Source organism: Oculina patagonica, chromosome 7, assembly GCF_052425735.1.
Source record: "Oculina patagonica isolate OP01 chromosome 7, crgOcupat, whole genome shotgun sequence".
Classification (NCBI taxonomy): Eukaryota; Metazoa; Cnidaria; class Anthozoa; order Scleractinia; family Oculinidae; genus Oculina; species Oculina patagonica.
Window position 1 is genome coordinate 23072727 of NC_135764.1, and position 13153 is coordinate 23085879.

General features: G+C 38.7%; 1 protein-coding gene and 1 non-coding gene across 2 annotated transcripts in view; one reads left to right on the forward strand and one right to left on the reverse strand.

The window, feature by feature from the left end:
- The window catches only part of LOC144660423 (uncharacterized), a 131978-nt gene that overhangs the window by 63424 nt on the left and 55401 nt on the right, over positions 1-13153 (reverse strand). Inside the window, 22 exon segments of the mRNA XM_078521038.1 lie at positions 150-269; positions 786-908; positions 1431-1556; positions 2201-2323; positions 2632-2754; positions 3205-3321; positions 4255-4380; positions 4527-4652; positions 5189-5311; positions 6400-6522; positions 6968-7093; positions 7426-7551; positions 8245-8370; positions 8661-8783; positions 9032-9148; positions 9392-9517; positions 9662-9787; positions 10269-10391; positions 10861-10983; positions 11362-11475; positions 11834-11959; positions 12488-12613. Coding sequence (XP_078377164.1) covers positions 150-269; positions 786-908; positions 1431-1556; positions 2201-2323; positions 2632-2754; positions 3205-3321; positions 4255-4380; positions 4527-4652; positions 5189-5311; positions 6400-6522; positions 6968-7093; positions 7426-7551; positions 8245-8370; positions 8661-8783; positions 9032-9148; positions 9392-9517; positions 9662-9787; positions 10269-10391; positions 10861-10983; positions 11362-11475; positions 11834-11959; positions 12488-12613 — 2712 coding nt within the window.
- On the forward strand, positions 6012-6084 carry Trnai-gau (transfer RNA isoleucine (anticodon GAU)). Its single transcript has one exon. It is a non-coding gene; the product is annotated as a tRNA-Ile (tRNA).

Sequence of the window (13153 nt, forward strand, 5' to 3'; positions counted from 1 at the left end):
CTAATGTATTTGTACAAAATACATTATTTTAATTTTGTTAATAACATCGAATTTTTTTGTTGTCCATTTAGCCGTAGCGATCTGGGGTTATAGTAGAAACCAAGCATTAATGGAAATCATTAATGAAATTCTATTAGTGGACTAATAACCTTGACAATTTCCTGCCTCTCCAGTGTACCCAGGGGCACAGTTGCATGAGTAAGATCCAATCGTGTTCACGCACTTCTCATTAGCTGCGCATGTGTCGTTCTGCGTACACTCGTCGCGATCTGTTGATCGAAAAAGCACACCAAGAGTTTGATGTTAAGAAAGCAGCAAAAACATTCTATATGTACATGAAAATTTAGTCTTGTTAAACGCAATTTTTATCCAGTATCAACAAGCGCTTTTGAAATGCCCTGGGCCATAACTTTCAAGTTTGTGTAAAAAGCCGAAAACTAATAAAAGCTAACCCTGCCTTACTGAAACCAGTTTATTTCGGATACCTTACTTTTACGGACTGGAGAGTTCAGTGTTTTTTTTATTTCTGTTGATAGATCACGCAGTCATGATTCAAATGCATGTATCGACATCCCTAAGAGTTATCCTCTTCTCGACTGATGCAAACGCATAGACAAGTTTATACAGATCCCTCTGGCACATTCATTGCGTCTAGTGTGCTTTCTGCAAGTATTAAAATAAATCTTTTAGCTGATATTCATCGCTCAATTGAAATTTTTTCGACCAATAACTATTATTACTTAGCTGTAAAATTGTTTCTTATATAAGATGGAGCGATAAATTACCTACGCATGTCTTGCCATCACCAACAAAACCCCGGATGCACCGACACACGTAGCTTCCGGCGGTGTTGGAACACAGTGCATTCACGTCACAAGAGTTCTCTCCAGTTTCACATTCGTTGACGTCTGTAAAAATTAAAAATGTAGATAGCATTGATAAGATTACGAATTTATGATACCACTTTTCATTACTTTGCCGGAAACAGAGTGCCTTTAAAATGAAACTTTCTAAGTGGGTTAAATTGGAATAGATCAACATTTAGTTTTCGAATATTTCTTTTTTGCAATTAGAGCAACTGATATTTGGCAATCAGATTTGAAACCTTTTAATATATACCTAATGGCTGTTAATTTTGTTTCCCGAGAACCGCACTGCTTTTCGAGCTTGTTTCTCCGTAGGGATCAGTCATCAAGTGTTTGGTTATATAGCACGACGAAGACTTAGAAAAATGGCAGTCGCCGGTCAACATTCGCGGGCAACATTGCAATGTTTTTCCTGACATCATAGCTTCTGCAACGTTGCCTGCTCAGAGACTTTTGGCGGGAAACGGTTTTTATTGTTAGATGCCATGTGATCTCAAATTATCCAATTAGAACGCGCGCTGTTGGGGAAAAATTTCTGGCTATATAACAACAACAAATATTTACCTGTACAGTTTCTACCATCACCCTGATATCCACTCAGACAGCTACAGACATATGATCCTTCAGTGTTGTTACAAGCAGCGTTGGTATCACATTGGTTTGCATCAGGTCTGGAACATTCATCGATGTCTGCAAAAAGATTATAGACAATGAATTTGAATCCGCATGCTGCGGGGCAAATAAACAATAGGATAACGCAAGTTTTTTTTTTACAATTTTAAGAGGTTATTCCTTTTCAACTGGAACGTCGTAACAAGCCGAGGTAAGCTGGTCAGGTGTCCACCTAAGCGACTTGTCGTTTATTTACTTCAAATACCGCATCATACTTCATTTTCAATTCTTGATATGGAAGGCTTTTTGAATGCAAAGCTGAACCGCCACCTTAAACGTTTGATGTGATGTTGCCACTACAGGGTGAAGGTGATATGGGTATCTAAAGAAAACGCTAAAGGCCTGGCAAAACGAGGAAACATGTTTCCAGACAGACACACCCGTAGCGTGCGTATGTTTTCCCAATGTTTCCCAGTTTTGCCACACGGGAAATAGCGTTTTCAGTGTCAATTTTGTTTCCAAGAAGCAAAATTTGCTTCTGCTACACGACAGAAACATTTTGTGTTTCCGCGTGGTATTAAAGTATGACAAAACGAGAAAACAATTATGAAAACCTGTTTCCAGCATGTTTCTGGAAACATGTTTCCTCGTTTTGGCAAGCCTTTAGGGTAGAAATTACAGAAAGCCCCTGTTTTGTAAAAAAATAACAATTGACAACCAACCTTGACAATTTCCTGTCCCTCCAGTGTACCCAGGGGCACAATTGCACGAGTAAGATCCTATCGTGTTCACACATGCTTCATTAGCTGCGCATGTGTCGTTTTCCTCCGTACATTCGTCTCGATCTGTTGACAGAGTTTAATCAAGATTTAACAGGAGTTTCAAGCATTCAACATGCTAATGCTAAAGCAAATTAGGCATTTACTTCAGCAAAACGCACACTTCATTATAATCCTTTCCGCTGTGCATTTGTAGCTGGTTTGAAATACCTAACATGAAGAGGTGGCCTTCTATTACAAAAAGAACGAAGAAAAATAATAGAAAAGTAATAGAAACATGCTAGAATCATGCTACAAATAAACATACATTTCTTATCTATATTGTTTCGTACTTTTTCAATCAAGCATCAATAAAATATATGGTTATAAATTACCTACGCATGTCCTGCCATCACCCTCATAACCCCGGATGCAACGGCACACGTAACTTCCCGCGGTGTTGGAACACAGCGCGTTTTCGTGACAACCGTTTTCCCCATTTTCACATTCGTTAATGTCTATAAAATATTAAAATAAAATCATTGAGACCAGTTATGAGAAATCAACGTACACCATTTTGTCATAGAATATTGTTATAATCTGTTTTGCAACAATACATAACTCTTTGAGAGGGGTGGAGTTCAGGTTTTGATACGCAATAAAATTACCTGCGCGTCGAAAGAAATTTTGTTATTATGGAAGGTAAAATACGACATGGATGATTGCAGATGGTGACGAAACAAGTATAATTGAGAAATCGAAGGTAATACAAACCGAACACCTGACAAACGTGAAATCCTCAGCCTTGTTCCAAAATACGTTACACGGGCGATTAAAGCTCCAATAACCAGATTTAACAACGTTTGACTTACTTGAGATGCAACCGTTGATTACAACATTACTATACAGACAAGATGCTTGATTTTGTGAATCACTGACATGAAGAGACAGATCACTGTTCAACTGACCTGCACAGACGTATCCATCACCCTCGAACCCAGGATCGCATTCACACACAGGACGTCCAGCACTTTCCAGGCAACTCGCGTTTGGACCACAAGATGGAGAGCAGCCTGTGACGATGGCTGAAAGGTTAGAACAGCCATTAAAGTGCTACTGCGATGAAATTCGCCTGTTTCCTTTCGTGGCCGTTTAAAAATATTATCAAGAACTCTATATGAGAAGAAAAATGCCGTTTACAGTTTTCAAATATCTCTTTTCTTTCCAGAGATATTCAAGTTTTTAAAATATGCAAATTAGCAAAGTTCTGACGTCATAGACTCAACCAAATTTTAATCAAATATAAAGATAGTGAAATATCAGCCAATTTGTATCAGAACTCTCTGATTTTTTGCAGTAACACTTTGCTATTTGTGTTTCACAATATGAACTTAACAATTTGGTTGCCATGGCAACAAACTAGGTTCCAGATCCCTCGAGTGCTAAAGGCTTTTCTGGCCAATTCTGGCATTTCTTTTCGATATTTGCCGATGATACTTTGATAATAGTAGCACTTTAAGCACGAAATTTCGCAACGTCCCGCGAACTTTCAATTGTCTCTAGGGTTTCGTGAAATCAATTGCTTCCCAAAATTTTGGCGAAAATCCGCCGGAGTTGTTTTGAAGCGAGTTTTGTTTTCCGCTTTTGCCGAAAGAGCGATTTTTTTTTCGTTTTTGCCGAAAGCAACAAAAAGTTCCTACATGAAAATATAAAAATGAATTTGCTCGACATTCATTTGCATTACTGTATTACACCACATCTACATCTTCTACATCTACATATAATTAGGTAAAATCTTAAGATATCACACCAACCGTTAAAAACTAAAATGAATGTTAAAAATGTTAAAAACTAAATAAAACTAATACAATAAAATATTAAAAACTATTAACTAACTTAGATTTAAAACTATGTACAGACGTTATATTTACAATATCATCTGGAAGGGAGTTCCATTCACAGATTGTTTTCTTCAAGAGCGTCAATACGCTCTTGAAGAAAACGAAAGAACTATTTACCTGTGCAGTTGTTACCGTCACCCTGATAGCCACTAAGACAGCGACAAACGTAAGATCCTTCAGTGTTGTTACACTTAGCGTTGGTATGGCACTCGTTTGTTTCAGGGCTTGCACATTCATCGATGTCTGCAATTAAGGGGGAAAGGTGGATGCAATTTTCATCTTCTCAAAAATGTTAATCTTTTGTCCTTGCTAAGGACACGTTTTTAGAAAATGAATCTGACAGACTTAAATTAAGATTTTATAATTTTTTATTGCATGGAAATATTTACCTGTGCAATTTTTACCATCACCCTGATATCCACTTAGACAACGGCAGACATACGACCCGTCGGTGTTGGTACACAAAGCGTTAGGATCACACTCGTTGGTCTCAGAACTTGCACATTCATCAAGATCTGCAATTTTAAAATGTTTAAAAAAATGTTTAATTTTGATGCTTTAAGTAAGAACATTTTTATGATATAGTCAAAGCTAGGTTTTAAAGGAGCTACATCACGGTATCTCGCAGATTTTTGGTCTATACTGTTCTGAAAACATTATCTTTGAACATTTAAAGGAAGTAATAATCTTAATTTGTGGATAAAAATTAAACTTCGGCTATAAATGTTGATTTTTTTTTGAAGACGCGCGGATAAGACTGGAAAGTATAGCCTTAATCTTTCAAGTTGCAATCCATTTATATCCTAGCCATTCGCAGCCAAAGACGCTTGCTAACAGTTGCAGTGCTCTAATAAAGCAATTTGTAATAAAAATGGACCATTATTTTTAGGTTTCCTACAACACAAATATAATTTGTGGCTGCACAGAAATCTGTTAAAATCCGCGAAAGATCCCCTTTAAGAAAAACGGTGAAAAATAGATATGCAAACGTAGAAGTGTAGAATCAGACACTGGCCTTGTCCAAAATAAATAACAACAGAAAAAAAATAACCTTGGCAATTTTCCGAGTCTCCCGTGTACCCAGATGCACAGTTGCACGAGTATGATCCCATCGTGTTCACACACACTTCGTTGGCTGCGCATGTGTCGTTTCTCTCCGTACACTCGTCACGATCTGTGGAAAGCACAAATTATACAAAAACACCCTTGTTATTGTAGCCTGGTTCACACGACATAGAGCAGTTTTCAATTGAGAGTCGTAAATCCAAAACCAATTTTGAATGCAAAGCTGAACCACCACCTTAAATGTTTGATGTAATGTTTCCACTGCAGGGTGATATGGGTATCCAAATAAATCCCAGAGGGTCAAAATCACAAAAAACACAGACTTTCCAGTAAACCAATCAAAACTCGAAGCAGATACACGTAGCCTGCACGAAGCGCGGGAAACGTGCGCAAGCGAGCGACGATTGGTTTTGGTATGACTTCTGATTGGATGAGAAAGTTGCGCGAGAGTTTTAAACCAATCACTGAGCGTAGTAATGCAAAACCAATGCAAAAGCGAATTACTTTCGACATTCAAGTGAAAACCACTCTAACATCATAACGAAAAGATCGGTTTTCCTAATGTATGCCTATATCATTAAGTTCCTGCTATGTTTAGGTATGGTGTGTTGTTCACACTGGTGACGTCAAACATCGCCATGTGGTGTCTTTAGTTTGCGTGATGAACGAGGCCAATTACTGTAGGTTAAATGCATGCACACGTCTTTCCAAGACGTTTTCTCCATCACTTCGAGTACACGCACTCACAATGGGCTTTCCTAATGGGTTGTGTTATCCTGATGATAAGAAAATGTTACGTTGTAACCGCCGCCTGGTTAGCTCAGTTGGTAGAGCGCCGGACTGATGTGCGGGAGGTCATGGGATCGAACCCCAGACCGGACCAACACTCAGGGTCTTAAAGTAACTGAGGAGAATGTGCTGCCTTTGTAATTACATCTGCAAATGGTAAGACATTCTAGTCTTTTTCGGAAAAGGACGATAAACCGTAGGTCCCGTCTCCTGTATCTTCAGTATTATAACAGGGGACGTTAAAGAACCCACACACTATTCGCAAAGAGTAGGGCACGAAGTTCCCGGTGTTGTGGTCTGGCCTTTGTGTAGTAAATTACAGTATGTGTACAGCGCATTTGAACATTACATATGAAAAATGCGCTATATAAATTCATTATCATTATCATATAAATCTCGATGAATTACCTACGCATATCTTGCCATCACCCTCAAAGCCCCGGATGCACCGACAGTCGTAACTTCCCTCGGTGTTGGAACACAGTGCATTCTCATGACATGCGTTTTCTCCATTTTCACATTCGTTGATGTCTACACAAGAAAAAGAAAAAGAAAATCGAAAGTTTTAATATCAAGACAGCTGCTTACAGTTACATATATCTAGCACTACCACAGATACGTTTGGCACCACAGTTTAGTTTCCGTAATAGAAGAAGGTCTGTAAAGAAGCTGGGGGTTATTTTCAGCAATTCTCCTTCGCCAGGACCTAAACTCCTGTCAGTAATAACGGGGAGTCCGCAAGAATGGGGTTTACTGACAGCCGGCGCGCAGCTCACGTTTCTTTGGCGTTACCTGGCCTGCTCAACACCGTTCTTTCCGATCAACGAGAAAACAATGTTTAGAAGTAAGCTCCCACTAAAACTCTACATCTAAAATTTGACGCAACAACAACCAAGCTACCCCGCAAAATATAACAATACCCTTGCTTTGTTTAGCTTTTCTCTTTAGCTACAAATGAAAAGCGAAAACGATTTACCACTGCAACTGCTTCCATCACCCTGATATCCACTCCTACAGCTACAGATGTAAGATCCATCTGTGTTGTTACAGATGGCGTTAGCATCACAGCCGTTTGTTTCAGGTCTGGCACATTCATCGACGTCTGCAGTTAAGAACAAAAGATGAAAAGTTAAAACATTATTTTGCAAGAAATTTCACACAGTCCCGCGAACTTTCGCTTTAGAGTTTCGCGAAGCAAAGCGAAATTTCGCAGCAATGAAAACAATAGCTTTCCTAAATTTTGGTGAAAATTCACCGGAACGCCTTTGAAGCGAATTTCGTTTGTTTTGCTGAAAGGCCAGAAAGTTCCGTGTTTCGTCATCATTCATTCACATTACTCTAACACAGTAATGTAACTTCAAGCTGTGAATATTCGACGTCCTTGAAAAAGCACAAGATCTGTGTGCCTGTGCTGCGTATGGAAGAAATATTTACCTGTGCAGTTTCTGCCATCACCCTGATATCCACTAAGACATCGACAGATGTACGATCCTTCAGTGTTGTTGCACAAACCGTTGGCATGGCACTCATTTGTTTCAGGGCTTGCACATTCATTGACATCTACAATTAAAAAAGATGGACATCGCCGTGAATGAACGTTTTATCTTTGCTAATAAAGTGGAACCTCGATTTAACGAACCTCTATATAACGAAGTCCTCGGTTTAACGAACCTCTATATAACGAAGTCCTCGGTTTAACGAACGATTTTCTTCAGCCCGTCCAAAGTTACAGTAAAATGTATGGAACAGGACCTCGATATAACGAACCTCGATATAACGAAATCCTCGTTATAACGAACACAACCCAGAGACCCAAACGTAAAATGTACCTCGAAATAACGAAAAAATGTCATCACGCGACAAAAGATGAATGCGGAACAGACCAACAAAGATGAAAGTCCTTTAATCCTGTAACAAGAGAACAAGTTCAAGTACATATGCTCTTATTATGTGCATATATTAGACATTATAAATGTTATTTTCAGAAATCGTCAATATCCGGAAATGCTGGGTTCGTAGTGCAGCGTAAAATTGTTAAAAATTGATTAACTATACCTCGATATAACGGACATTTTGGTTGTTTTTCCGCGAATTCGTTATATTGAGGTTTTCGATATAACGAACCCTCGATATAACGAACAAATTTCCCCAGTCCCTTGGCACTTCGTTAAATCGAGGCGGGAAATGTTTCAGAAACTTGTACCAGATTTATTTATTTTTTCATTGCCTTTCATATTGCATTTAAATATTTACCTGAGCAGTTGTTACCATCACCCTGATAACCACTTAAACAGCGACAAACGTACGATTCTTCAGTGTTGTTACACACAGCGTTGGGATCACATTCGTTTGTCTCAGAGCTTGCACATTCATCAAGATCTGCAATTGACGTAAAAAAGTAGTTGTGTGGGGGTATGGCCATTGGGATGAACGTTTTACCTTAGCAAATATGCTACTGAAGCCTTTAGTACTTCGTTGTGAAATGTTTACTAAGAAGCAGAGGTGCGCGAGATTATTGTTTTCTTTGGTTTTTCTATTGCAATTAAAGCTAAGCAGTCGACTTTGGCTGTTCTGTGCTGTTTACGGTAATTTCCGATTGAGAAATTGAAATAAGACGGTAGAATCGGACCCTAGTCCTATTCCAAAAGAAACAGCAAGAGACAAATAACCTTGACAATCTCCTGCCCCTCCAGTGTACCCAAGTGCACAGTTGCACGAGTAAGATCCAATTGTGTTCACACATGCTTCGTTAGCTGCGCATGTGTCGTTCTTTTCTTTACACTCGTCGAGATCTGTTGTTAAAAGAGTAAAGTTTAGTAAATCTTGTGAAAAATAAGTATTTAAAAACCGTATAGAACGTGCGGTATAACATTTTTGTGCTATAGTTCTTTTGAAATGTCTCGTTTTTGTCCATTATTCTCGCACTAATCAATGTCTGTAACAAAAGATTTAAGGAAGATTTGGCCATGTTTAATTCTGACTTCACGTTATACCACTGTTCTTTGGTGGTAGACGTATGATTTTAATAAAGTAGACAAACCTGTACAGTTGTATCCGTCACCTTGGTAACCAGTGTTACAGACACAAACAAGGGGTCCATCACGTTCCTGGCAACTTGCGTTTGGACCACAAGAAGGAGAACAGCCAGGAATGACAGCTGAAAGGTTAAAACAGAAATGACTTACTAGTAGTAATCTATAAAGAATTAGAAGGGCAAATCAAACGGGCAACGTGGAAAGGGAGAACTGCCGGCCACTCTATCCAGCTACTAAGCGGCCCAAAGTGCATAATCTGTCGCAGACAGTACCGCACCATACTAGCCACCTTCGTTCACATTCAACCAGCCACTGAAGTATTGGTCATCATCGACATAGATGGACGAATAAAAACAAACATTTACCTGTGCAGTTTCTCCCATCACCCTGATATCCACTACGACAGCGGCACATGTAAGAACCTTCGGTGTTGTTACACTGAGCGTTGGGGTCACACTCGTTTGTGTCAGGGCTTGCACATTCATCGATATCTTTAATTGCGAAAAAAAAATGGAGGTTGAGTTGGTTTATTAGCCTTGGAAAAAAGTAAGACTTTAAACTGCGTCATGTACCTACAAGAGTCAAAACGGCAATCGTCAAGATCTCAGTGCCAAAAATATAAAAGAAATATTTACCCGTGCAGTTTCTTCCATCACCCTGATAACCACTGAGACAGCGACAGACATAGGATCCCTTGGTGTTGTTACATGCAGCGTTGAGATCACAATCGTTTTCTTCAGAGCTCGTACATTCATCGATGTCTGTAATCAAACGGGTGGTAGATTAAACAGGTGATAGATGATAGGATAGAGTTTTCACCTTAGTAAGAAGGGTAAACGCCTTAGTAAGAAGGGTAAACGATGGACATCTTTGATTCTTACTACACAACAAAGATGGACCTAATTTACTTATGGTAAAATGTGGAATTCACGTGATAACTTCAACTTCAGTCTTTATAACGAACATTTACTTGTAGGGAGTTAAACTGATACCCAAAGACTGTTGATAAAACACATCAATGAATCACATTAAAGGCCACACTTTCCAAAAAAAATTGGGCTAAGTTGTTTCCCGGGGTTGTTTGCACCAACCACCAGCATACGAGTAAAGTGATTGCGGGTGGAAAAACTCACAACAGCAAAGTACGAAACGCTGTTGAGGTACTGTTTACACTACAGGACAATATGCATATATATAAAAAACACTCGCGCCCGTTTCTGTGAATAACAAGAGATAAATAACCTTGACAATTTCCTGAGTCTCCCGTGTACCCAGGAGCACAGTTACACGAGTAAGATCCTATCGTGTTCACACACTCTTCATTAGCTGCGCATGTGTCATTGTTTTGTGTACATTCATCGCGATCTGTTAAAAACAAGAAAAATAATAAATAATAATTATAACAAAAATGATAATAAATAATAATAATAATAATAATAATAATAATAATAATAATAATAATAATAATAACAACTTTATAAGTGGGTCTGTTACATCTAGCAGTGAGGAGTCCCCACTGCTAATACTAAGATTAACAAAAATGAATGTAAAATCGAAGTACAAATAAACGAAAATAACGAAATTATGGAAGAAAAATTTGCAAAAATATTCGATAAGAAAAACAAGAACTATTACGATTTGCAACGAAAGCAACCACTACATCAATCCGCTAGGATATTGACGATATTACTTAGATCTAGTCAACGTATTTGGGCCTTGAAACTTTTAACATAAATATAAATGCCTACAAATTCAAATATGTTTCTGACTATAAATTCAAGATACGGTTTTATCAGAAATGAAATAATTACTTCGTTGTAGCAAGATGCATTACCTTCGCACGTCTTGCCATCGCCAGTAAAACCCCGGATGCACCGACACACGTAGCTTCCGTCGGTGTTGGAACACAGTGCATTCGCGTCACAAGAGTTCTCTCCATTTTCACATTCGTTTACATCTACAGAAAAGGTCAACAAGCGATTGGCTTAGTCTCAATTCTAAAAGAGAAAAACCTTCAAATTGTCTTCTATTTAAATTTAAAGACTGTTCTGCGGTAAATTTCAGGTAGGAAAATTGAATAGTTCTAAGAAGCACAGAGCCCCTTGTAAAATTGCAGTGGTTGTAAAACGCGGGCCCACATGAAAAAAAAAAAAATGCTCCAAATCCTAGGAAAGCACTGTTCGTCAGTTATAAGCGAGTGGGAATTGGTAGAATATAGAGGTGTATTTTGTACATTGTAAAAATGGTCAGATCTTTCAGCATTGTTGCTATCACGTTTTAAGGGGAAACATACTATAGTGTAACATCAAAACTGTAAAAAATGCAGGAGCTGTACCTGTGCAGTTGTAACCATCATCTCCCGTGTATCCACTTGAACATGAACAGCTCGGCAAGATACCATCATCCACACAATTAGAATTCTCACCGCACTTAGGATAACAGCCACGAACTGGAGAGTAAAACTGGACAATTAATATTAGGACACCAACAGTGTAAAGAAAACCAAGAAAACCGAACGAACGAACAAAGAAGTTCGATAAATCGTTTGATTCTTCCAGTTTCTTAACTTTTATACACCGATCAATCCTTCGACAAGAAATGCTTTACTTTTAAAAGAACTTGATGAAAACTATATTTTCATTGTCCCATCATAACGCTATGCGGACTGAGTATTTGATGTCACGAATGTTCTTTTTAAGCGATATAGAATAAAAATGAAATCTATAGAATCATTAAGCCTTGTGCGAGAATGTGCCTTGATCAGCATAATTTCAATGTGTTTTTTTTTGTTTCAATTTTCATCTTACCTATACATTTTCTTCCATCTCCCTCGTACCCTTCAAGACATCGGCAGATGTAGGATCCGTCAGTGTTGGTACACAAGGCGTTGGGATCACATTCATTTGCGTCATTAGTTGCACACTCGTCCATATCTGTGTAGAGATGAAAAACTCTTAAATTTCCCAGAACTAAATATCATTAACCTTATGTGGGTAAAGGCATTAAATTAAAAACGTAGTGGCAAGGAAGGCAAGTGATTTTGGCTTTTGACTAGTCCACTGCACGCTACCTTGAAAATTTTGTTTGCCAGGTTACCGTAACAGTTGATGGGTACCTATTTTGGTGAGAGGCACTGTAAGGATATAATGTCTTGCCCAAGAAATAGCACAAAAACTCCGGCCAAAGCTAGGAACCCCCGGCTGGCCATTCGATACGGCGCGCAACACACTATCAGAACACCGCGACTCCTCTCAAACGTCACATCGTGACTACGCCATTGCATACAAGAGCCATACAAGTGTTTCGTGATTCTCAACTTGCCCAATCCTCAATGGATTGGAATAAATACAATTAGAATCAACGTTACATCAGACGTCTTCATAATTAAAACTCGCACATTTTGATTACAATCCATCCGAGTTTAAGAAACATCTAGAATCCGGTCTAAAGTATCAGTTTACCTGTACAGTTAACGCCGTCGCCTTGGTAACCAACTTTACAGCGACAGGAATATGAACCGTTTGTGTTGGTACACAGAGCGTTGAGTCCACAATCGTTCAGCTCGGAATTTTCACATTCATCTACATCTGCGATTTGACAAAGAAACAGATTCAAACTCGAGCAAGAAATAAACGACCTTATCTGTGTATTTCGATGGTAATGGCTAGGAACAGCAATGAAGAAGAGTTAAGTCAATTCTGTTGATAGCTGTCAGTCAGTCAACCAGCGGGCTAATATATTGTCATTGTCTTTTCAGCCAATGAGTACAGTCAAATTGGTCAAGAGAGGTTGTTGTGTAAGAGTTATAATACGAAGAAAGGAGATACAATCGTGAAAATTTGCCGAATGTTTTTTTGTCTTTAGCCAAAGGAACCAAAACTGCTTTAAATACTTTTAATGTCACGCACAAAAAGAATACATTATGTCTATATAATGTAATAAAATGAAGCAGATAAAAAGGAGGCGCCTATGTAAAGAGCTTTGCCTGAGAATGGAAACCCCTGGAAATGCGAGATGAAAGCGGAAGGTGGGAGGGGAAATAAACGCTCGAGTCGAGAAAGAAACTGAGTTGTGAGTGGAGATCGACTGCGATCGTTGTACTCAAGCGTGAACAAGGTGAAACTACT